This window comes from Gopherus flavomarginatus, chromosome 3 (genome assembly GCF_025201925.1).
Source record: "Gopherus flavomarginatus isolate rGopFla2 chromosome 3, rGopFla2.mat.asm, whole genome shotgun sequence".
In the NCBI taxonomy this organism is placed as follows: Eukaryota; Metazoa; Chordata; order Testudines; family Testudinidae; genus Gopherus; species Gopherus flavomarginatus.
In genome coordinates this window covers 62,016,341-62,040,036 of record NC_066619.1, presented here as the reverse complement: position 1 = coordinate 62,040,036, position 23,696 = coordinate 62,016,341, and the positions used below count along the sequence as shown (strand labels likewise).

The 23,696-nt window shown below is 40.4% G+C and overlaps 3 protein-coding genes across 15 annotated transcripts in view; 1 reads left to right on the top strand and 2 right to left on the bottom strand.

Annotated features, from left to right (window-relative positions):
- RHOBTB3 (Rho related BTB domain containing 3) overlaps nt 1–2,577 on the bottom strand; it is a 65,941-nt gene extending 63,364 nt beyond the window's left edge. For 4 of the 5 annotated variants that reach the window (XM_050943882.1, XM_050943883.1, XM_050943885.1 and 1 more), the window contains exon 1: nt 1,656–2,203. In XM_050943882.1, coding sequence (XP_050799839.1) covers nt 1,656–1,684 — 29 coding nt within the window. In that variant the 5' untranslated portion in view covers nt 1,685–2,203. Of the gene's footprint in view, nt 1–1,655; nt 2,204–2,481 lie in introns of those variants that run through there. The other variant, XM_050943881.1, reaches the window with a different exon arrangement.
- A 201-nt stretch (nt 2,578–2,778) lies between these two features.
- Nucleotides 2,779–15,215, top strand: LOC127046630 (carnitine O-palmitoyltransferase 2, mitochondrial-like). 3 transcript variants are annotated; one of them, XM_050943878.1, is made up of 5 exons: nt 2,779–3,023; nt 6,604–6,684; nt 9,409–9,515; nt 11,216–12,517; nt 14,664–15,215. In XM_050943878.1, exons 1-5 carry the CDS (start codon nt 2,842–2,844, stop codon nt 14,990–14,992), a joined length of 2,001 nt encoding a protein of 666 aa, XP_050799835.1. In that variant the 5' UTR covers nt 2,779–2,841; the 3' UTR covers nt 14,993–15,215. The 3 variants fall into 3 exon arrangements, with proteins under 3 accessions (XP_050799835.1, XP_050799836.1, XP_050799837.1); XM_050943879.1 differs by lacking the exon at nt 9,409–9,515 and having other exon boundaries at nt 2,935–3,023; XM_050943880.1 differs by lacking the exons at nt 2,779–3,023; nt 9,409–9,515 and having other exon boundaries at nt 6,593–6,684.
- Nucleotides 15,216–18,383: 3,168 nt separating this feature from the next.
- The window catches only part of RFESD (Rieske Fe-S domain containing), a 29,871-nt gene continuing 24,558 nt past the window's right edge, over nt 18,384–23,696 (bottom strand). For 6 of the 7 annotated variants that reach the window (XR_007773141.1, XR_007773137.1, XR_007773138.1 and 3 more), the window contains one exon: nt 18,384–18,752. The gene's annotated coding sequence lies outside the window, so the exon portion shown is untranslated. Of the gene's footprint in view, nt 18,753–19,186; nt 19,294–23,696 lie in introns of all 7 variants that reach the window. The other variant, XR_007773139.1, reaches the window with a different exon arrangement.

Here is a 23,696-nt window from a genome sequence, read left to right as displayed (position 1 = left end):
AAATACAGATGCACTATGCACAGGATAAGTCCATTTTACACAATTACATGCTCTAATATGGTAAATTAGCAGCTATCATAGCAAGTGAGGCACACTATACTAATATCATAAATTAGAGATGCAAAATCTTACTAGCTCTAGTACATATCCCTCAAAGTGCAGGATTGTTCTCACTGTGTAGAGAATAATCCTGTTTTCTGTGCAATACCACTGTTCTCTGAGTTCCCATGGAAGGGATGCAATATATTACACATTATTAAATTAATCTTCTGAAACTATACTGATAAATGTAATCATAATACAGAAGATTTGGAACTTTTTTACAACGTTTTCCCTTAAAACATTGTAAAAAATAACCCAAAACTAATATTTATTGCATCTTTTTAAAGGAAACTTCCAACCACATTTTCATACTAGCAATTTGAAAGTTCAAAAAGCACTCCATGTACTATGAATGTATTTGAAAATAATGTTTGTAATCAGACGTTGTGTTTCTAACCCTACTGGGGACAACATCTTCATACTAAAAAGTAATGAAATGTTACCTGTGTGTGATTTAAAATGTTTCATATTTGTTATACTAGGGGTAGGTAACCTATGGCACACGTGCTGAAGGCAGCACACAAGCTGATTTTCAGTGGCACTCACACTGCCTAGGTCCTGGCCACCGGTCTGGGGGGGGGGGGGTCTGCATTTTAATTGAAGCTTCTTAAACATTTTTAAAAAGCCTTATATAAAACTAAACTATTGTTGTATGTAAAGTAAATATTATAGACTTATAGAAAGAGACCTTCTAAAAACATTAAAATGTATTACTGGCACATGAAATCTTAAATTAGAGTGAACAAATGAACACTCGGCACACCAGTTCTGAAAGGCTGCGGACCCCTGTGTTACACCAAAGCATTCACAGCCCTTTTGCACTAGACATTGTTCTATTTTAATGCCAGTTTAACATGAAGAAAAATTTTACATTTAGTTTTGAAAATAGTTATTGCAGCTACAGGAATTGAGTAATGTCACAATGAACATCGCACTCAGCAGACATTTGTTGTTACAGCTGCCAGATGAAAGCAAAATTGCAAGACATTGGGCCAGTCTTCGGCAGAAATCAGAAAATAATGACTTATCTGATATCAGTGACATTTAAGCAATAGATCAAATTGTCTCAAATTATTTCTCCTAATGTATTCACTGGAAATCTGTCCGACAAAAAGATGAACAGGGACGGATGTTCTTGGTTGCTGACGAGGGGAAAATATTAGTTTTGATGGAGAAAAGGAAAGTACAGCTTAGTCATGGATGAAGACTTCATTTTCCTGGAGGTAGTGGTGTTTACCAGTGGTCTTTCAGACAGGACTTTAAGTGTCCTTTATTGCAGAGAAGACAGAGATTGGTGCACTTGGTTAGTGTGTGATTTGACAGGAATTCAGAAGGGCTGACAGTTCTGCTGGTTATCTGATCCTGCATTCTTTATGCACACAAGGATTCCATGGATGTCAATTGGAGTTTTTGGGTGCGCAAGGAAAGTAGACACACAAAGATTCCCCAAAACATTTAACAAGAGGAGTGGAAAAGCATTTCAAATTACACATTTATTACATTATTATTAAACATAGTTCTCTTTTTCTGAATGAAACAAAATAAAAGCTTACATCGGGTTTGGTTTTAGGGAGCCTGCCATCAGGAGTGTTCTTCAGATATAGGATGCGTCATAAACCAAGCAGCAGCCTTTCCTCACTTCAGACAAGTATTGACAAAAATGTCCTCAACTGCATGTCAATATTTTTGAACACTAGAGCTGGAGAACTGAAATAGCATCATGAGTTAAAGCTGTGTAAACCACGAGTAACTCTGTGCACGTCAATGGAAGTATACCACTGCAAAGCCCATCAGAGTGGAGTCGGGTCTGGTGCACCTCCCACCTTTGTTAAACAAACAAAACCCCAGATTGTCTTAGTACACTGGGCAAAACAGCCTTACCTCAAAAAAAAAAATAAAATCCCCCCAAAAAAGCCGGGAGCAACAGCACAGCCAGGGACAGAAACTCTTCACAAGCCTGGCCCAGATTATAGGAGCCAGGGGCTCTGTCAGTTCAGGAGGAGGGCGAGGCCCTGAGCCAGCGGCCTGGGCATGGTAAAAGCAGGTGGCCTCTTAGGCTACAGCCCTTCCCCACCCAACTTCACCCCTCACCCCGCCCCTCCAGGGCCCCGGACACCCAGCGCAGTCGCAGGCCAGAGCCGCGCGGAGCAGCCAACCAAAAGCCTCCGCCCGAAGCCTCGGGGGCAAGCGGCGCGGCGAGGCTGCCCCAGGGGCTTCGGCAAAGACTGGGCCAAGGCGACGCAGCAGCGTCAAACCCGGGCTGCCAGGCAGCCGAACTTTCCCCGCCTGCGCCTTAAATCCTCTAGCCTCCGTCCCCTTCTGCGGGAAGCCGCCGAGCCCAGGCACTGTCGCCCGGCTCTCCTGTGTCCCCTATTTTACCTGCGTGCTCCCAACGCGCTGCTGCGTGGCAGGACCTCGGGACAGCGGAAAGCCGCTTCACTCCCCTCGCCCGGAGAATTTGAAACCGCCCCCGTCCCGCGCAGGCCCCCCGGCGCCCCGGGCGGGGAATCGCAGCCCGTTCTAGAGCATTCTCTGCCCCTCCTCGCGCTCTTTCCCTCTCTTTGTTCTAGTCGGTCAGGTTACTGGGTGCCGCCGCGCAGGCGCACAGGTTGCCTACTTCGCGCAGGCGCACCGCTCATTCCTTCAACCGCCGCCCTCCCGCGCGGACATGTTGGTGTGAGCGGCTGCTCGGTTCCCAGCGCTGGGGTGCTGAGCCGGGCCCCGGGTCCGCAGCGAAACATGCTCCGTGCCCGGCCCGCGTGCGGCGGCGGCCTGCTGAGGCGGCCGGGGCCCGTTGGGCGCCGCGGGTACTGGCGGACCGTGGGGCTGACCGAGAGCATCATCTCGGAGCTGGACACGGACCATCACTTCGTGCACAGGAGCACGATCCCCACCATGCACTTCCAGGACAGCCTGCCCAGGTGCTGCCTCGGGCACGGCGGGGACCCGGACCCTGGACACCCGAAATGGGGGAAGAGGCGGCTGCAGCAGCAGCGAATTCGCGGGCAGACTCTGGCCGGCCTCTCCTCTCTGATACTGCCCCTGGGGCTCCCCCCCGGGGCTCCCTCCCCCCCCCACACACACACACACACCCAGCCCCCGATAGCCGGCCCTCTCCACACACCTCTTCCCCCGCACCACCATCGTTCTCGCCCAGGGCCCCCTGGGGGCCGTGAGCAGGGGAGATCACCAAGGAGGCTAGCATTACACTCGGGGGGCCACGGCAGAGAGCTGAAACCACGCCGCGTGGTGCTGAAGCCCATGGCCTTAAGTCTTGCAACCTGCTGCTGAAGCCAAAGCTTGAGCAGCGTAGTGTGGGGCCCCAGGCAATTGCCCTGGTTGCTACCGCATCACACTGGGGCTGGCAGAAAACCCGTTATTGTGGTACAAGTGGGCCGTGAAGTTTTTGTAGCATGTTGGTGGGGTCTTAGAAAGAAAAAGGTTGGGAACCCCTGCTTTAGAGAGCCAGTGTATGGGCTGGAACTGGCGTGCAGCACAGGCCATCCTAAGGCCCCCTTGCAAACACTTGGCAAGAGCTGCAGTCCTTTGCAGAGGGCAGAACACCCATGATCTGAGACTGCACTGGAGTGCAATCCTGTACCTGTCCTAGAACTGCAGAAATGTTCATGCTGCACCCCAAGACATGGAGGCCTTCCCTACGCTGCTTCCCTGGTCATTCAGAATTTGCTTCTTCCCGGCAAGGGCTGTTTGCCAGCTTTACTATCAGCCTCTGTTTGGATCAGCTCCCCAGTGAATGCATTTGCTCCCTATGAAGGTGATGAGAGTCCCTGAGCAGAGACAGAAAACTCTGTGGGATGCCTATGTAATCTCGTGGGATGGCTGTGTAAAGGAGATTGTCTCCAGCCCTCCCACAACCAGCCTCTGAAGAGCTGAGCAAAGGCAGAGCTAAAGGCCTTAGCATATGCACATCTTCCCCATTGGAAAACAGAAACTTCCATGCTGGATCAGACTGATGGATTGGCTATCTAGTCTAATATTCTGTTGACTGTGGCTAGTACTAAATATTTCAAAAAATGACTCCCCTCCAAAGATAGCTAAGAAATAATCTTCCTATTAGGAATACCCCCCTTCCCAGTTTGATTTAGTGGTTGCCAATGCCCTGATGCTTGAGAGTTTTCATCCATTATTTTTTAAAAGAAAACACCTAATTAATGTATTTCTTTTACTCATCTATATAAATGCAATAGTTTTTCAGTCCTTATTTAGGTGTTGGCCTCTATGGGTATGTCTATACTACAGTTAAAAACCCACAGCTGGTGTGTGTCAGCTGACCAGGTGAAGGGGCTGTTTAATTGCGGTGTAGACACTCAAGCTGGAACGCAAGCCCAGACATCTATACTGCAATTAAACAGCCCTTTAGGCCAAGCCCCACAAGCGTGAGTTGGCTGACATGAGCCAGTCATGGATGTTTAATTGCAGTATAGATATATCCTGGGATATATTGTGTAAAATAGTATTTCCTTTTCACTGACATGGTTCTCTTCCAAGGGAAAAATATAAACTTGTCTTGAAAAATAGAATTTGCTGACTAGTGTGGAATGTAATCAAAACTGCCAAGAGACTCTAACATTATGGGACCAGTACTTGCTTGTTCCCCTTTACCCTCCCGCCCCCCCAGTAATGCCCTAGTCAGGTCAGAAAATATAGGCCTCCTTGCTCCCGTGTGATGCTACACAGGGGGTAGAGTTGATGAAAGCTTAGATGCTTACTGTGCATGTTTAAGAGTGATTATTTTCATTTTTTTAATGTTACCGAAGAAACAGTCCCTTAAGTAGGACAAGTTGCATGCCTGCTTTGTAGGTAGTTGTGTTACCACGTTTTAATGATTAATAACCAAAAAGAGTAAAAAAACCAGGAACGCTACTACAACCATGCTGGCCACTCCTGTAGCTTGCCAGCAGGTAGGGCCAGCTTAAGCTTAAGGCATACGCACAGTATGCCCATGCCTAGGGCTTTGGCTCTGATTTATGTGATGGTATTAGAATATCAACTTTAATAAAACAAAAAAAATGTTTTTACCCCTCATAATTGTGAAGAAAATCTTGAAAACACAAACTCTATGTAACTACTTGATAGATGCCTATTTAATGCATTCTCTCTTGCTTTTAAGATAGCCTAACTGTGAGATGGAAGAACTGCCCCATTCACCTAAATGGGAGCTAACTGTGAAACATGCTGCTTTAGAGGTGGGCTGAGGGAGGGTCCTGCCAACACTATCCCAACAAAAGAATCAGTGTGTGGAGGCCTTTACTGATACCACCTCATCATGAGTCTGCTAGGATGCTGTCAGTAGGGGACTTTGGACAGAGGATTGGTTATAGGCACAGCCAGCGTCCTCCAGGACAAACCCCAGCCTCCCAGAAGGGACAATGTTGTGATCCAGGGAAGTGGGAGTCCCAACCTGCCCACCAGTCCACCTACAAGTCTCATGTGACCCCTTCCACTACCCCATATCCCCCAAAGTGAGGAATAAGGCCATGGTGTAGGTGACATTGCCACAGTGCTGGGTCTGGGTCAAGGGGACTCCCGTGCAGGGGTATGGCTAGAGTTCTGGACTACTTTAATCTGGTCCTGCAGGATTAGCAGCATCCTTGACCTGTTTTGATCCTCTGGTTACAGTCTTTGGGCACACTGACCTAACACACAACATCTGTAGAGTGAAATGCCACTGAGCAACATTGCATGTGGTATTTGTAGAAACCCTCTCTGTGGCCTCCGCACAAATCACAATAGAACTTGCTCAATAGTGTACAAAGTTTCAAGTTCTCATTATTGCAAAATGTAATTGCCTATACAGAAGCACAAGTCATGAAACGAAGTAAAAATACAGTGTAGATACTGGAGATTGTACCCAGATAAGTAAACTATGCAGTGGTTAACAAAATGTAATTAGTACTGAGTAACAGTTCATAAGAGGGGATATTCTCTTCAGGAAAAAGAGACTTTTGGTTTAAAATGTAATTCTTGATTTTTTATGAAAATGCATTTGTTCAGGGCTGCAGTTATAATTTATTATTGTTTGTATTACTGTAGAATCTAGGAGCCCTAGTCATGGACTAGGACACCCATCATGCGAGGTGCAGTACAAACAGAAGAATAACATACTAAATTAATAATCGGTGATCTCAGCACAAATCTCAAATACTTCCTGTAGTCACAGAATTAGTTGGGATTATAGCCTCATCATTTAAAAAAAATATGTATATAATACATAAATCCACTCTCCTTTCAGTTTCTGTCTCCACTCTTTTATTTCTCTTTTCCCGACTCCCACTATTTCCCCGAGTCCCCCAGGTTTGCTGTCAGTATAGTATTCACCTCCCATTCAAGAAACTTTCATTAGTCACATAGCATCTTTCATGGGTGCATCACCATACATTTTTTTCATGGATTTTAATGTTCTCGTTGCTTTCCCCATATTAGTAATAAATGTATTTTTAACTTATTTAATAGTTTTGTGTTAAAATTCTGCACTTCTAGATTACCTGTTCCAAAATTGGAGGATACTGTGAAGAGATATTTGGCTGCTCAGAAACCTCTATTGGATGATGATCAGTACAGGTACGAAAAATGACAAGGAGTAGGAGGCATTTAAATGAAGACCAGATTGTAATTGGGCTATTAGAATTCACACTCATCTTAAAACTTGGCATACAAGTTCCAAGCACAGCATTACTGTTATTTTCACAATATTTCATCAACATGTTTGCTGCCTTTTTTTCATTGAAGTTTGCTACTATACTGAAAAGTCACTTTAAAAAAAAAAGGGAGGAGCGGAGTTGTGGTTCCATATTTATTGGCTCTCAGTGACTCCAGATTAGATTTGCTCAATTTTCAATAAAAAGATGTTTTTAAATACCAGCCCTAAAAATTCTTACTAAATCTTAAAGCGAGTTGTTTTTTTTTCTGGCTCATGACCATTAATAAGGTTCCATTTATCTATTTTGCCATCAGTCCTTTGAAGTGGAACAAGTGCAACTGAGGATAAAGTTTGGCTTGACAATTGGACCTTGCGTTCTTAAATGTCTGTAGGATTGGAGCCTTATCTTGGAACCCTACATATCTTGAAGGAAGAGTTAATCTATTTTTAACCTACAGGAGGGTCAAGCTCAGCAAGAGTTTTCCCATGTCCCCTTGCTTTATTGAAATTATTCTACAAGTAGGTCATGCAAGGACCACATTTCTTGTGCTGTGACTTGTGAATCAAGTAGGTAGAGACATCTCTTTATTACTGATGAAATTTGTGCCCTTGGGATAATTAGACCCATCCTACTGTATCTCGTATCTACTCTTCTGCTTTTGAACAAAGGTAGGCCCCCATCCTGCAAGTCATGCAGTGCAGGTAGAGGTTGAAGTCAAGAACAGCTTGCAGGATTAGCGTTTTCTGGTGACATTATTGAATCAATTCATTCCACATACAAAGCCAAGAACACAAAATATGCCAGAATCCTGAATAGAAAATTAAGTAACTCTTCCTATCACTTGATTTACTTCAGGAAGAAGCAAGAGCTTACGTATGTTATAAGGCAGCAACTTTTTATTTTTTATATCCTAATTCAACTATAAAATACATTAGCAGAAGCTCCTTTCCAAAATACAACTGTCATAAACAGATAGCTAAGGGTTAATGTCTCTTCCACCTGAAGCACCTGACCAGAGGACCAATCAGGAAACCGGATTTTTTCAACTCTGGGTGGAGGGAAGTTTGTGTCTGAGTCTTTGTTTTCTGTCTGCCTGCTTTCTCTGAGCTTTGGAGAAGCAGTTTCTACTTTCTAGTCTTCTGTTTCTAAGTGTAAGGACAAAGAGATCAGATAGTAAGTTATATGGTTTCTTTTCTTTGGTATTTGCATGAATATAAGTGCTGGAGTGCTTTGATTTGTATTCTTTTTGAATAAGGCTGTTTATTCAATATTCTTTTAAGCAATTGACCCTGTATTGTATCATCTTAATACAGAGAGACCATTTGTATGTATTTTTCTTTCTTTTTATATAAAGCTTTCTTTTAAGACCTGTTGGAGTTTTTCTTTACTTCAGGGAAATTGAGTCTGTACTCACCAGGGAATTGGTGGGAGGAAGAAATCGGGGAGATCTGTGTGTTGGATTTGCTAGCCTGATTTTGCATTCCCTCTGGGGGAATAGGAAAGTACTATTTGTTTCCAGGATTGGGAACAGAGAGGGGGAGTCACTCTGTGTAGTTTCACAGAGCTTGTGTCTGTGTATCTCTCCAGGAGCACCTGGAGGGGGGAAAGGGAAAAAGGATTATTTCCCTTTGTTGTGAGACTCAAGGGATTTGGGTCTTGGGGTCCCAGGGAAGGTTTTTCAGGGGGACCAGAGTGCCCCAAAACACTCTAATTTTTTGGGTGGTGGCAGCAGGTACCAGGTCCAAGCTGGTAACTAAGCTTGGAGGTTTTCATGCTAACCCCCATATTTTGGACGCTAAGGTCCAAATCTGGGACTAAGGTTATGACAACAACTTAATCAAAAGTCAAAATACTCAAAATTTCTCCAGCAAGTACTAGGTACTTTGTCAAGTCATTAGTGGACAGAGGAACAGTTCTAATTTTTCTGTGTGAATCCTTGCACACACGCATAGTCACATTGACTTGAGTAGAGCTCTGTGGGAACCTGGTGGTCTGCTTATATGAATTAGTTGCAGAATTGGGAGTACGGTTACCTAATTGGATCAACTAATTGAAGATGTGGTTCATGGACCAGTGGAATTAGGTGCCCTAATCTGTACTTTAAAAAGGGACAATGTTTTCAGTGGCACTCACCATGTCCAGGTCCTGGCACCAGTCTGAGGGCTCTGCATTTTAATTGAATTTTAAATGAAGCTTCTTAAACATTTAAAAAACCTTATTTACTTTACATACAACAAGAGTTTAGTTATAGATTATAGACTTATAGAAATAGACCACCTAAAAATGTTAAAATATATGACTGGCACACAAAACCTTAAATCAGAGTGAATAAATGAAGACTCAGCACACCACTTCTGAAAGGTTGCCAACCCCTGAAATAAAGCAATAATTACTTGTACTGTGGCAGCACCTCAGGGCCCCAAACAAGAATCTGGACCACATTGCTAAGTGAAGTTCAAACCCATACAAAAAGACAGTTCCTGTCCTAAAGAGTTTACAATCTCATTACATAATGAGCTACGCCATAAAGTTGTACTAAACTTTGTTACTACACAAAAAGGAATAGCATTTTAATGAAATACTATAATTAAAAGTTACTCTTAAAGAACCTATATTATAATAATAACTGTTTTCAATACTATAGAAATACTGAAAGAATTGCCAGGGAGTTTGAAAAAGGAGTGGGCAGGAAGTTACACCGAGATCTTGTTGAATTCGATAAAAAGAATAAGCATACAAGTTATATATCAGGTTTGTTTTCTATTTTATCATTATTTTAAAAGTTCTAACATTCAGTTGTCTATTGGAATCATTAACCTCTTTTGAAACTTACTATTAAAGTACTTGGGTTACTTTTTCTGCTGGATCTGCATGGCAACTGCTGTGCATTTCCATTGAAATCAACTAATGTCAAGTCTGAGTCTTACGGACTATTCCTTCTGACTCGGTTTTGATTTGGCCTTACTAACAAAACCTCAACTTGTCGTCTTAATTTAAAATATTTTAGTTTGAATTTGGTATTTCCTAGCTCTTGCCTTCATGTCCTAATGGTAGGCATTTGCTCTCCCAGATCCTGAGAAAAGGGACAACAAGAAGTCCCCACAGAATCACTCTCTCAGTTCCTTTTAATCAGACAACTGGTTTCTGACCCTTTTCCCTAAATTAGTTACTCAGAGGGGATGCAAAGGGAGACCTAGATAAGAGTTCAAATCATTAAGATGCTCTGCCATATGAACATTTAGGAGTAAAATATTGAATATTATATAGAGGTAAACTGTAAAGCATAAATATACTATTTTGTTTTTATTCTTTTACTGCCTCTTTACAATGTGTAAAGACTACTTCAGACTTTTTCCCAAATAATAGGTTTGTTTGGGATATTTTTGCTTCTTGTTTACTTTTGAAATGTCAGGGATATTATGTCTTCACTCCCTTCTCTTTGGCAGAGAGTCCTTAACTTTATAATCCATTTCGACTTCTCAAATGGTGGTAGAGAGAAATGCAATTTGGGTTAAAGTCTTGTGTGACATTACTATTTGGGTCCTCTGAAGGTATAGCCAAGATCTTCCAACAAAGAGTGGGAAGTAAGGATATGAAATTTCAAATATAAAAAGCAAGCAGAATGAAATAGTTATTTTGAGGAATGGACAGGGAGGGAATTGAAACTATTTTCAGGCATTATAAAGAAGCAGTGAAAAGCAAAACCAAATGTTTATATTTCTTCTTTTTTTGCAGTGTTTTGTGCTTATATAGTTGCTTTCACATGAGGCTCCACGAGTATTTTATAAATATTAATACATTAAACTTCAAAACACTCATATGAAGTAGATAACTGTTATATTCATTTTACTGATGGGTAAACCCGAAGCACTAACAAATTTACTAACATGCCCTATGTCAAAAAAACAAATCAGTGGTATTGCTGGGAGGGGAACAAAATATTTGGGTCTTTACTCCTAGTCTACTTTCAAAACTGCTATTCAGTATAGTTTGTGTGAGAAATGAGCTGTACAGCTTGTGATTACCTATCATAGATATTTCTTAGACAACTGTTACTTTGCTATTGAAGAGCCAACTGATTGCGAGTTTTATGCCTCAGGCCAAATTAAATCTGGATTTAATGCTTTTGACTTCAGTGGAGCTATCCAGTGTATGAATTTACCCCTTAATCCCTATGCACTGCAATGAAAGCGTATCCTTTTCAGATCTGAAGTGGAAATTGAAAATAGAAAAGATAAATCAGTTATGTATCTATAGTTTGAGTGCTTCATACTCTTTTTAGATTATGTTCATAAATGTCTGTGTACTCATTTGAAACAAATAATTCATTACAATAATGAGATGTTGTATACAAATGGTGTGTCTATAAAAATAGGTTTGTACATCAAAATGGTAAAATATATTTTATTAACTTAATTCTCAATTTTTTTTGTGTGTTTTGTTTTTTGTAGATCCCTGGTTTGATATGTATCTCTGTGCGAGAGATCCTGTTGTTTTAAACTTCAACCCTTTTATATCTTTAAATCCTGATCCAAAAGAAGCATACAACAGCCAGGTAGTGAGGGCAACAAATCTGGTAGTATCATCAATAAAATTTCTTAACTCTCTAAATAATGAGCTTTTACGGCCAGATATCTATTATGTCAATCCAAAATGGAGCCAGAGTAGGCTCTTCAAAAAGTTTATTCGCCTTCTTCCAACCTCTGTGTCTTGGTATGGAGCTTATATGGTAAACGCATATCCCTTAGATATGTCACAATATAAGCGTCTCTTCAACAGTTCCAGAATTCCTAAATTAAACAAAGATGAACTTTTTACTAATGAATTGGGAAAACATTTGTTGGTGATGAGAAATGGACATTTTTATGTTTTCAATGTTTTGGATCCTGATGATAATATTCTGCATCCATCTGAAATCCAGGCTCAGTTAATTTATATTTTACAAGATGCAGATCGCTTGCCTGAGTTTTCCCTTTGTTATCTCACCACAGAAGACAGAAATACTTGGGCAGCAGTAAGACAACAGCTTCTCGAAGCAGGCAATGAAGACAACTTACGAAAAATTGATAGTGCAGTTTTTTGCCTATGCTTAGACAATATTTCCCCAAAGGATGATACTGAGCTTTCACATTGTATGCTTCATGGACGTGGTTTTAATCGTTGGTTTGACAAATCCTTTAGTCTGATTATCACTAGTGATGGCACTGCAGGGGTAAATTTTGAGCATTCTTGGGGAGATGGAGTTGCAGTACTTCGTTTTGTTAATGAAGTATATAGAAACAGTACAAGGCACCCAGCTATTGTACCCCATTCTAGTCCTGCTGCATTAAGTGCTACCAAGTGTGAGAGACTGGAGTTTAAATTGAATGATTCAATCCAATCTGCTATAAATGCTGCACGTACGAAATTTGAAGAAACAAATGAGAAAATATCTGTGAGGATGTTTGAATTCAGAAAGTTTGGGAAAGAATTTTTAGTGAAACAAAAGCTGAGTCCAGATGCTGTTTTTCAACTTGCATGTCAGATAACTGCTTATCGACAGTTTGGAAAAATTATTTCTTCTTATGAAGCATGTAGCACTGCTGCTTTTAAACATGGCCGCACGGAAACTATTCGACCCACGTCTATAGTAACAAAACAATGTTCACATGCATTTGTTGACGAACGAAGCAAACACAGTGTAGCAGAACTGAGAAATATGATTGATGAATGTTCAAAATATCACAGACGGTTGCAACTGGAAGCTGCATTAGGTTAGTTCCATGCCAATGTGGTCTTTCAAATTTTAGTAATATTTTTTCTAGGTGTTGTGATACCTGAAGTTGTTTTTAGAAAGATATGTTAAGATCCCAATTCCTGTTGTTATATATCCATTTTAAACCTTCAAAGGATTTTTTTAAAATGACCTTCTGCCCTTTTCACTTTCTTATCATTTATTTATAAAGATTGTCTGAAACAATGGCATTGTTTAAACATGGATTTTGCTTGTTTTTTTTAGCTTAGAAATATCAGCAGTGTCAACTCTGATTTGCTGGAGAACGTATTGAGGGTCCTGGGTGACATATATTTTTAGATCTTGCATCTTAATTGAAGCAATTAGAGTTGTTGAATCATTAACAGAAGCACTTCTTTTGTCAAAACTGCTTATTAGGCATTGAATTTAAATAAGTGTTAACAAAAACAAAGAGTTTGAAAGATTGACTAAAAGTCTCTTCAGATACCCATAAGTCAATCCCTTTTCTCTTATGACAATTTAATTGCCACCAAATCTTCCAGGGTTAGATAATACCTTATACTTGAATTTGTAAAGTATAAGGTATTATTCCCTTCCCCCCCCCCCCGGCCATCTTTTCAGGCCTTATGTATACTTTATAATGAAGTCAAGAACTAGTATCACTCCAATTTTTTCTCCATGTCTGCCTTGTAGGCCACCTTTAAGAATTCCTGTTTCGTATTCCATCCACTCAGAGATTAGAATTATAGTCAGTTCTATTATGCTCATATACAATACAGTGAAGTGGGGTAACAAGGGAAAGGCAAAAATAAGGGAAGGGGAGGGCTAGGGGAAGTACATAATAGAAGAGAAGGAGGAACAAAGCTGGAAAAAGGAATTTTCATCATAAAAAAGTTAAGTGGAAACAAAATATTGGTGTAATAAAAGCTGAGGTGCATTGAGCTGATTCATCTCTATTTGGATATGAAAAGTATATTGAGTAAATCAGTACATGTTTACTCATATTTAAGTTGCAAGCTGACTGGGGCATGGACCTTTCACATGTATATGTTTGTAAAGCATCATAGCTCTGTATAATGAGTAATACAGCTGGATGTATGTTGCACATCATTTTGTTCACTTTAAGTATGAAGTAAATACAGCCTTTGAGCATGTACAATGTCCCAGTAACCAAGAGAAGGCAATATGGGGAGTGTCTGAATATTTACTTAGGTTTCAAGTAAAATAATAGAATTACGTGTTTATATATAATGCCTTTCAAACTCCAAAGTATCTTAAATCTTTAAATAGTAATTAATTGAATACTAGTGGTGATGTGACAAAATAGGCAATTGGAGCAGCGCTTAATCCTTAGAATTCTTTATTTTGATTTTAGGGTTTTAAGTGGAGTAAGTTTACCTGATGTCCTTTTCCTGATCACTCTCAGTAGGAGCCTCACTTCTGTTTCTGTTCTTCCTTCTCTTTTCTTAGGTCTTGTCTATGCTGGGAAATTGACTGGAATAGCTGTTGCAGAATAAATTTATTTTAAATTATCTTATTCCAGAATAATTATCCTACTGTGCTTCCAAAGTGGAGTAATTGATCCAGTATAATGTAACTTTTATTCTGAAATAGTGCGCACATGGGGCATAGCCTTTATTCTCCCTGTACTCCCTACTGACTCCAACTGTGAGTTCCAGAAGAATACCAAATTAAGTGCATAAAAGGCTGGCCTGGAAATTCCACAGTTTGTTTTAATCTGTTGGTTTTGGGAAAGAGTCGTATTAAAGAAAGAGTTTCATTTTTGGGGGTGGAAGGGAAGGTGAGATAATAAGGGAATTGCTTAATTATTAAGAGAAATTTATGCTTACATTATGAGTCCTATGAAGTGCTAAAATTTTCAAAAATGGGTGGCTAAAGTTGCGCTCTTAATTTCCTACTTAGATGCCTAAATAATTGGCCTACATACAAGCAGAAAATATAAGATTGTCAATTTTTAATGTAAGACAATGCCTCTTTTATTATTATAGCTACAGAATGAACAATAAATATCTAATTGATTAAAATGTTGGAGCATACCAACATTATTCTTAGCTACAGGTAAGTTTTGTAATATTGCACTTTAATAAATAACCTGCATATTTTCTGTATTCTTAACACACTTTGCACCTTTTTGTTTTATTTAGGTAAAGGATTTGATCGCCATTTGTTTGCATTAAAACATCTTTCAGTGTCCAGAGGTGATCCTACTCCTGAACTATTTCTTGACTCAGCCTACCGAAAACTAAACCATATTATCCTTTCAACTAGTACGCTACACAGTCCTGCAATTCATCTTGGTGGATTTGGGCCAGTGGTGCCAGATGGTTTTGGAATTGGATATAATGTATTTGATACGTGGGTAGGATGTAACACAACTGGCTATTTAAGTAGAGAACTACGAGAATTTCTTAGATGCCTTGAGTATAGTTTAAATGATATTTTAGATGTTTTAGAAGGAAGACCTCTTATGTAATATAAGTGATCGTCAATATTAGCAATTATTTTAAAACTAATTTCTGACCCATAAAAATAACGGTGCAAAATCAGCAGCAGAAATCTAATAATGAGAATAAGCTATTGGGAAATATGCTTTCTACGTCTGTAGAAAGTAACTACAAAAGAAAGGGAAACTCTGAAACCTTTATTAGTGGACTGACAAGATAATGTTAAAATGTTACTCTGTTTTTATCCCTTTTTTAAAATTATTATTAGTTTTCAACATCTATTCAGGCCTTCAAGAATGTTTTTTCCATATATTTTCCAAACTCTTCCTATTTTAATAAATCCCTTAATTTTATACTTGTTTATTCTTTTTTATACTCTTCTTATTATTTATATTTCGGAGGGGGGTTGTTTGGTTTTTTTATTTGCTTTGTATTTTATACTGTGTTATGTCTTCATGGATGTGCTTGTTCAAACGTGATTATAAAATACAAGTTTAAAATCTTAACTACAGGAGACAAATTCTCATAACTGTGCTGCAATTATAGTGGAAGCCAAACTTTTTCTTAGTTTTAATGTACATGAACGTGGAATTGATGTTTCTGTTATAAATCCTTATTTGCTTTGTGGTGTAATTGAATATTTCTTTTCACTAGTAACTAGATGTACCAATTAAACTGGGTAATCAAATTACAGACAAAAGTGGAACACACCTGGTATCTGCCCAACTATGATTAACTCCTGCTTGCTTTATTCAGTCATGCACACTGCCCTCCAGAATCCGGAATGGAACCCAAGAGTTTTGATTATCACCATTCCTCTGTTGCCAGGAAATGTCTCTGAAACATACTGGCAGAGTACATGTGTCATCCTCTGCTTGGGCTGGTCCTCATCGAGGATGACGAATTACTGCATGTGTCAGTTAATCAGTTCAAGTGACAGAGGTACATGAACTGGATCTAAAGGCTTCAGCCCTGCTGAAGAATCATATGGGGTGTCAATATGCCATGTGATACAATTACTTTTTTTTTCAGTTTGCTTTAAAAAAAAATCCTAGGAAATTACGCAAAAAAACTAGATCAAAAGAATGACTTCAACCTTCACCAGCACTCAGAAGTTAGGAAATGCCAGTATTAAAGTTGTGTGTGCTATCCTAATTCAGTCTTCTTGTACTGGGGTGACCATACCAGGTCAGGACAGTCCCTTTCTTAAGCCCTGTCCTGGCTGTCCTGACTTTTTTGGCAAAAGTGGGCATTTGTCCTTTTTTTTTTTTTTTTTTTTACTAGATCAAAGTGGAGTGTGGAAGATCATGGGGGCGGGGGAGAGAGCAGAAATGCCAGCCCTGCGTAGGAGGGTAGGCAGGGCTTGAGTGAGCAGCGATGCCAGCCCCATGCGCAGGGGGGTGGCAGAGCTCAGGCAAGCAGGTTGGCCAACCCCTGGCGGCGGGGACAGGGAGGGAGGACTGAGGCTATCCCAACACTGTATCCCATTTTCCCTTTAGGAAATGTGGTCACCCTACCTTGTGCATATGCCTTATGATAGTCTTTAATTACATTATCACATACTATTTTTTCCACAGGAACCCAGCCTCATTAAGTGTACAGACTGTACCATGCTCTGGGGTGAATTAGAGTTGTGTAGTGAATGAGGTGGGGATTGCTGGAAAAGAAAGTTTAGTCCAATGATAAATGCAACTGAATGCTTCCTGGGTGAATTGGATTCTATCCCTGCCTCAGCCACAGACTTCCTGTGTAAAGCTAGGCACTTAAACTTTTCACAGGTGGTCACGAATTGTGTGCTCCTCATTTTGTGCGTGCCCAGCTTGAAACCCTGGGATCTGATTTGCAGAAGTCTGAGCACTCATATCTGCAATTAAAGTCAGGGGGACCAGTGCTCTGAACATATAAAATGCTATGTAATGCTCAGGACTCTGAAAAAATCAAGCCCTCAACATCTTTATTTGGGGACCCAAAATTAGTGCCTCAGTTCCCTTTGTGTAAAAGGGGAATAATACAACCCCTTCACCTCACGGGCATGTTGTGAAACACTCATATGCTATAGTGATACAGTTTGAACAGTGTGCAGTAAATATTATCGGGCCACACATCTTGTGCACTGAATGAGTCAGGGGATCTGTGCAAAACATTAGCATAAGTGCATACACATTCTTCCCACCCTCTGGCTCTTGGGATAGGGATGTTCTTTGAAAAAGGCATAACTGGGGTATCACTGTTATTGGCAGCTGCCAAAATGTTCCATTAGGAACATACAACTTAAAGCAGTTATGAGAGTGCTCTTACACTGAGACCTTGGAAGTTTTAAATTGGCATAAAATTATCTTTGTCCTGTTCCCCTCCCTTCACTTTAGTCCTCTGAGCATAGTTTAACCAGGTCAACGAATCTGTGCCAATATATTTAAAACAGGCTGTAGCGGGGTGATCACCCACTCCTACCCTGAGGGGCTTAGAACTTTATGTATGTGTCAGTATTGATTCCGCTGTAGGTATGCATGTGCCCCAAGCACATATCAGATTTTTTTGAATAGCTGTGTCTCTTGGGGTGTATGTACCCTATGCTGCCTCATTCCCCGGTATGAGGGCAGGCAGCTACAACCCTCCCTCACTTTCCTTTTACCACCCATGACAGCAAGATGGAATCTAGCTGGTGTCTGACCCACTAGATTTTAGCCCTAGCTAAATTTCTCAAACTTCTGAAATTCTTCAGAATCACCTTCATTCTTTTATTTTTATTACCCTAGGCTGCTTTAGCACTTGCTGAAGCAAAAACTGCTTGCAGATGGCCTCTCTACCTACACAACCCTCCCCCATAACACACACACACCCTGCACAGGACTCAAAAAATGGTGGACTCAAAACCCATTTCAAGCCTTGTCTATCCTGTAACAGGCTAATTCCACTAAAATGCATAGAAGATGGCCATTCTGCTTGGGAGAGTCTTGCTTCTCAAGCAGGTGCTCACTCCCTCTCCTTTTCTGCAAGAACCCACAAGTGGAGGGATGTGAAGTTGAAGCCCTGTCTTCTGGATCAATCTATGAGAGATCCAGAAAAGCCAAGTTCAAAGACCACCTCTTAACAGTCACTCATATCTTCCAGTGTTCCATCTAAAATGCAGACAAACGTGCAGGTGCAGGATAGTAACACTTGCCTCCATCACTCCAACCTCAAGATTAGTTCACATTTCTTTACTTTCAGGTTGCATACTTCCACATGGCCATCCGGCTCACAGGAAGTACCTCAGATGCATAGTGGAGACAACCATTACCAGTACAGGGGTCTGCCTTTCACACACTCTCCAGCAGTGAAAGTGTTCACTAAGTGTCTGTCCATAGTACGACTCATCTAAGGAAACAGGGAATTCATGTTTACTCATATATAAATGAAGGAACAATAATCCACACCGTGTAGAGTCAAGCACAGGAGTTTATTACATGCAGCACTGGCGGAGTGTCACTTTCCTTATTAGGCTCAGAGACACTGCAAAACAACTAGTTACACTAGAGTATATATGGTGCTCATTGGGCAGAGAGAAGCGACAGGGATGGGTTTTCCCAAACCTCTGGGTCAGTTCTAACAGCAAGACAAGATAAGCACAATAAGCCAATGATCTAAAATATTACATAAATTGTTCTGCCCCTGGCCCAAATTAACATATTGCTGACACACAGGTAATTACCCCCAAACTATGTCTATTAAAGTGTGTAGGTTAAATCCTAATTTTAGGGTCCAGGGGAATGAGGTAGCAGCTCTCTCGGTTGACCAACAGGTACATTCCTAGGGATTTAAAGCGAAAAAGCAGTAATTAGTACTTAATTTCACAAGTTTACCCTTGCATTTCTGTGGGCTAGCACTGGCATACATCTGTGAGCGGAGGGTGTCATAACTCATGATAATCATGTTAGGCCTCTCCCCAAACTTTGTCTAGGATCTGAGGGGTATTGTACCATTATCTCCTCCCTGCATTAGGGAGTAACCGTGAGGCCTTTCTCAGTGCTTCATGTGTCTATAACTCATGATAAGGATGCCCAATTACATTCAGAGTTATTCTGACTCCTCTCACTGACTTGAAATACACAAGGTTATCTGTTTACCCCAGCTTCCTCTGAGCTATGTATTCTCTATTAGCCAGCACCTATAGCCCAAGCCAAGCTCTGGACTCTGGGCCTATATTGAAAAGTTCTTAGCAGAAACTGTAGTTAAGATCTTACATCCATAGCTAATGGATTCTGACCCTTCATAAGTGACCAGCAGGTCCCAAATGGAGGCTGAAAGAGCTCTGGATCACTTCCTTTCCCTGTTCTCCCACTTAGAACTCCTAGTGAATGGAGGAGAGAGATCTCAATATTGATGCAAAAATAATATTAATAAATACAACTTTTAAACAAGTAATTACAAACTTATGTGCACCTTTACTAAATATTGATAGCTACAAGAATATTATAGTCAAGATGCTCGGAAATATAACAATACACATGCTTAGCTAATTACTGTATGTTACAAAATGTTAAAGCTAGTCAAAGAAATTCCAGAAGGTTTCTGCTTCTAGCTCCCAAGGACAAGCAAACAGCAATCTGTGTGAACGCTTTTAGGAAGAAACTTGAATGTGAAAGGAATGTAGGTTTGTGTTATCAGAGCAATAAATCTTGAGGTAAAGTGGACCTATGCTAAACCTACCCCCCTCTTTTTTTTTCCCGAAAGAAAAATCTTTGTTTAAACCCACTCAAAGAATTCTAGAAATGGCCTTAATGATATTAATTTCTTTTGTAAACACACTACAGTTTTCATTCTTTAAACTTGGAGAACACTTATGGTGGGCAATTTTTACAGAAACTACTGGCTCCTTCCAACTCGTTTTCACTTAGAGATGAAAACCGTTGTTTCTCAAATGCTTAGATGGTATAAGCTTCTACTAATAGGTATATTTGTAAATATTTTGTATTTAAATGCAAACTTTCATATAATAACTTTGTACATAAAACATCTTATGATTTAGTTATATAAAACTAAAGCAAGGTCACTTGCTAGGTTAATTACTCATGTGAGAAGCCATTTAAGCATAGAATACAGTAATGGTTAATTAACAGTTTAGGCTAAAGACTTTCTTAGAGTTAATTAAATTTAAAATACTGTTTTGAAAACTAAAAACTTCTCTAAATAAAGAGAAGAAATTAATAGACTTTTAAAAAATTTCATTTCCTGTCAAACGCTAATTAAAAAACCTCACAGAATGAACTGAATTAAAAATAGTTAATTTTAACTTTAAAAGTTATCTGAATCTTCACATATTTATGTACACCCACAGAGAGAGCTATTAAAGAAATGTTGCATATTAGAAAGATTGCATATTTAGAAGATGAAAGTATCACCTAAGCCAACCCCTAAGGCATGGAGCCAATAAAAGAATAACAGCAACCAACTTAAATCTGAACAAGCATTAAAGAGGTGTATTTTCATATAATTTCATAAAAAATAATAAGGGTATACAAAATTTTCAAGTGAGCACCCAACACCCCTGGCTACTCAGCTTCAAAAGCAAGCACTCCTCAGTTCAGCCTTTCCACCACTAAAAGGAAGCTGCCACAGACAGATAAGAAAAACAAAGATTAAGAAGAAACCAACCCAAGGAAACCTCCCGAAGACTTCAACAGTGATTGGTAAGAAAAAGTTAACTAAAACACTGTCAGGGATTAGATATAAAAATCTCAATGATTTTGTTGGACTACTGAAAAAAATGAAGACTAACAGTTTCTCCTGTTAATCACCAACTGGTTAAAATATATTCCTGGAAAGGAAAGGAGGACTAAACACTGGTAAACAAAAAAAAAGTAGGATTTAATTAAATTTCAAATGTTTAATATTGGTTAATTGACCTGTCTCAATACAACTCCTTAAATGGTCCCTTCTACGTAACCAATTTAAATGTTTTTTCTGTTTCATAGAATGTAGTTAAGATTGTTGACTTTACCAACTATAAACTGGCAGGTTCATCTGCCCTAAAATCTCTGGAGTGCTATCTCTGTTACAAGCTCTACACAAAGAGACAGAGAGGAAAAAAATTGTAATTGAAGTAACCAGTTTATCATTCGTTTATTGTTTTCTTATCTTTCTTTAGTTAGAAAATAGCCATGATTAATAGTTGTGATTATTTTTCTTGGTCTTAATCATGGTGTCCCACAAAGTATGTCAAAGAACCTCTGTGACTCAATGATGGGAACCACACCCCTGAGTTTGTAGTAAGACAAACAATTAGTCAGAGCTGGCCTGCCATTTCTTGTTTCTCTAAACTAAATCTTTTTAGTAATTTTTAAAACAAAAGTAGATGTCCAATTTCTTTCCATCTCACATAAACTATGAGAATTTGTCTGTCATTGATGCAGATGACAAAGTGTATAGGAGTTATCCTCAATTCTAGTATGGCTAGGGTGACCAGACAGCAAGTGTGAAAAATCGGGACAGGGGATAGAGGGTAATAGGAGCCTATGTAAGAAAAAGACCCAAAAATCGGGACTCTCCCTATAAAATCTGGACATCTGGTCACCCTAAGTTTGGCAAAAGCTTTCCTGCTAGAGGACAGGTTTGTGTACTTTCCATCAAGTCAATACCATATGACCTGCAGACAAGATTGATAGTTGCAGTGCGTACATATTTGTCTCTCTTTGGCTCCATGTCTACATGGATGTATGTGATACTGCTTGCCAGATTTTGCTAGTGACCTATGCATCACTGGTGGAAGACTGTCTGATTCTCATCTTGCCACCTTGTAACCAAATGAGTCTCAATTCCACTCTGCATCCTAAAGAACTGGAGTAGTGGATAGACCTGCTGAACGTAAAAAAATTGATATTCTTCTTGGTCCCCTCCCCAATGACACTGGGCACAGACACATCAGGGACAGGATGGGGTGCCCCACTTGAATCACGTGTAATTACAAGGTTCTTGGTCTCAGGACAATCTAAAATGTCATATGAACAACTTGGAACTTAAAGCCATTGCATGGTGTTGCTTCCTTCCTTCCTTCCCCCAAGCCATCCATACTGCAGACCTTGATCACAGCACCTCAGCAATACTCTATAGTGCAAATCTGAATTAATAAATAATATATTATGACAGGGTCAGGCCAGATGGTTACAGGGGAGTGTTCCTATAGGGAACCAGGAAGTGGGTGGGCAGAGCCCGCCCACTGCTAAAGGACCCTCCCCCCAGCCTAAGGGGCCTGGAAAGCAAATAATTCTGGGGGACAACTAATGAGATAATAGGGATGGGAGTGAAGTCAACTGTTCCTGTTGGTATCCAGGAAGTGGGCGGGCAAAGAACCTCCCACCAGCCTAAGGGGAGGATCCACAGGTCCGTTATACCAAATAAATATGGGGGACAACTAATGAAAAAAACAGGATTGGGAGTGAGGCAGATATATTAGTCCCAGATTAAGTAGATCTCTTTTCCCTGGGTAAGGTAAAAGGGACAGTTCCAGAACAAGAAAGAACTTGCTGGAACCAACTAAGGCAGGCAGGCTAATTAGGACACCTAGAGCCAATTAAGAAGAAACTGCTAGAATCAATCAGGATAGACTGGATAATCAGGGCACCTGAGTTAAAAAGGACCTCACTTCAGTTTGTAGTGTGTATGTGAGGAGCTAGGAACACTAGGAGCTGAGAGTGAGAAGACATTGCTGGAAGACTGAGGAGTACAAGCATTATCAGATACTAGGAGGAAGGTCCTGTGGTGAGGATAAAGAAGGTGTTTGGAGGAGGCCCTGGGGAAGTAGCCCAGGGAGTTGCAGCTGTACTAGGAGGCACTCTAGGCAGCTGCAGTCCACAGGGCCCTGGGCTGGAACCTGGAGTAGATGGTGGACCCAGTTCCCCTCCCCCTGAGATCTCCCAACTCCTGATCAGACCCAGGAGGAATTGAGCTGGATGGACTGTGGCTTCTATCAGAGGGGAAGGTCTCTGGGCTGTTTCCTGACCCACATGGTGAATTACTGAGGTGAGCAAATCTGCCAATAAGTGCAGGACCCACCAAGGTAGAGGAGGAACTTTGTCACAATATATATACTGCAATACTTCAAGGAAAATGAGTGAAATTCTCAACCCCCACATTTTCTCAGTAAATGGGCTTTATATGGTGCCAGTAGGAACACTATTCTCCTCATTAATAGTGGCAGGGCACAGGCCAGACCAGCATCTTGTCCAAAGGCATCACTATTATTGTGGTCTTGCTGGACATTACCTTTCAGTATTAAGCACAGGAGTTTATAAGCTATACTACTTAAAGACAATTGACAAATATCTCTAGTTCAGAAATGTGGCAATGTTTTGTTTCTGTTCTCTTTATGTTGGCAATCAAAGCAGCCATATTAAGAATCATTTGAATTAAACATATATTTTTTGGCATGTTTGAGGTCTACATTGGTAGTGGCCAGCATTAGTGTATTGACATTTGGTTATTTCCTTGTCTGGGAGGAAAGAGCAGAAGGAAACAGAAACAGCTGGAGCCTATTAGTTTCCCAGGAGCCAACCAAAAAGAAAAGGAATAATAAATCACTGGCTGACTGATGGAAAGGCCAATAACTATATTGAGATAAACAGTCTACATGTGTCAAGGTTTCCTCCACACTCTGAATTTTAGGGTACAGATGTGGGGTCCTGCATGAAAGACCCCATAAGCTTATTTACCAGCTTAGGTTAACAGTAAGCTGCCACCACCAAGCGTGCCCCAAAT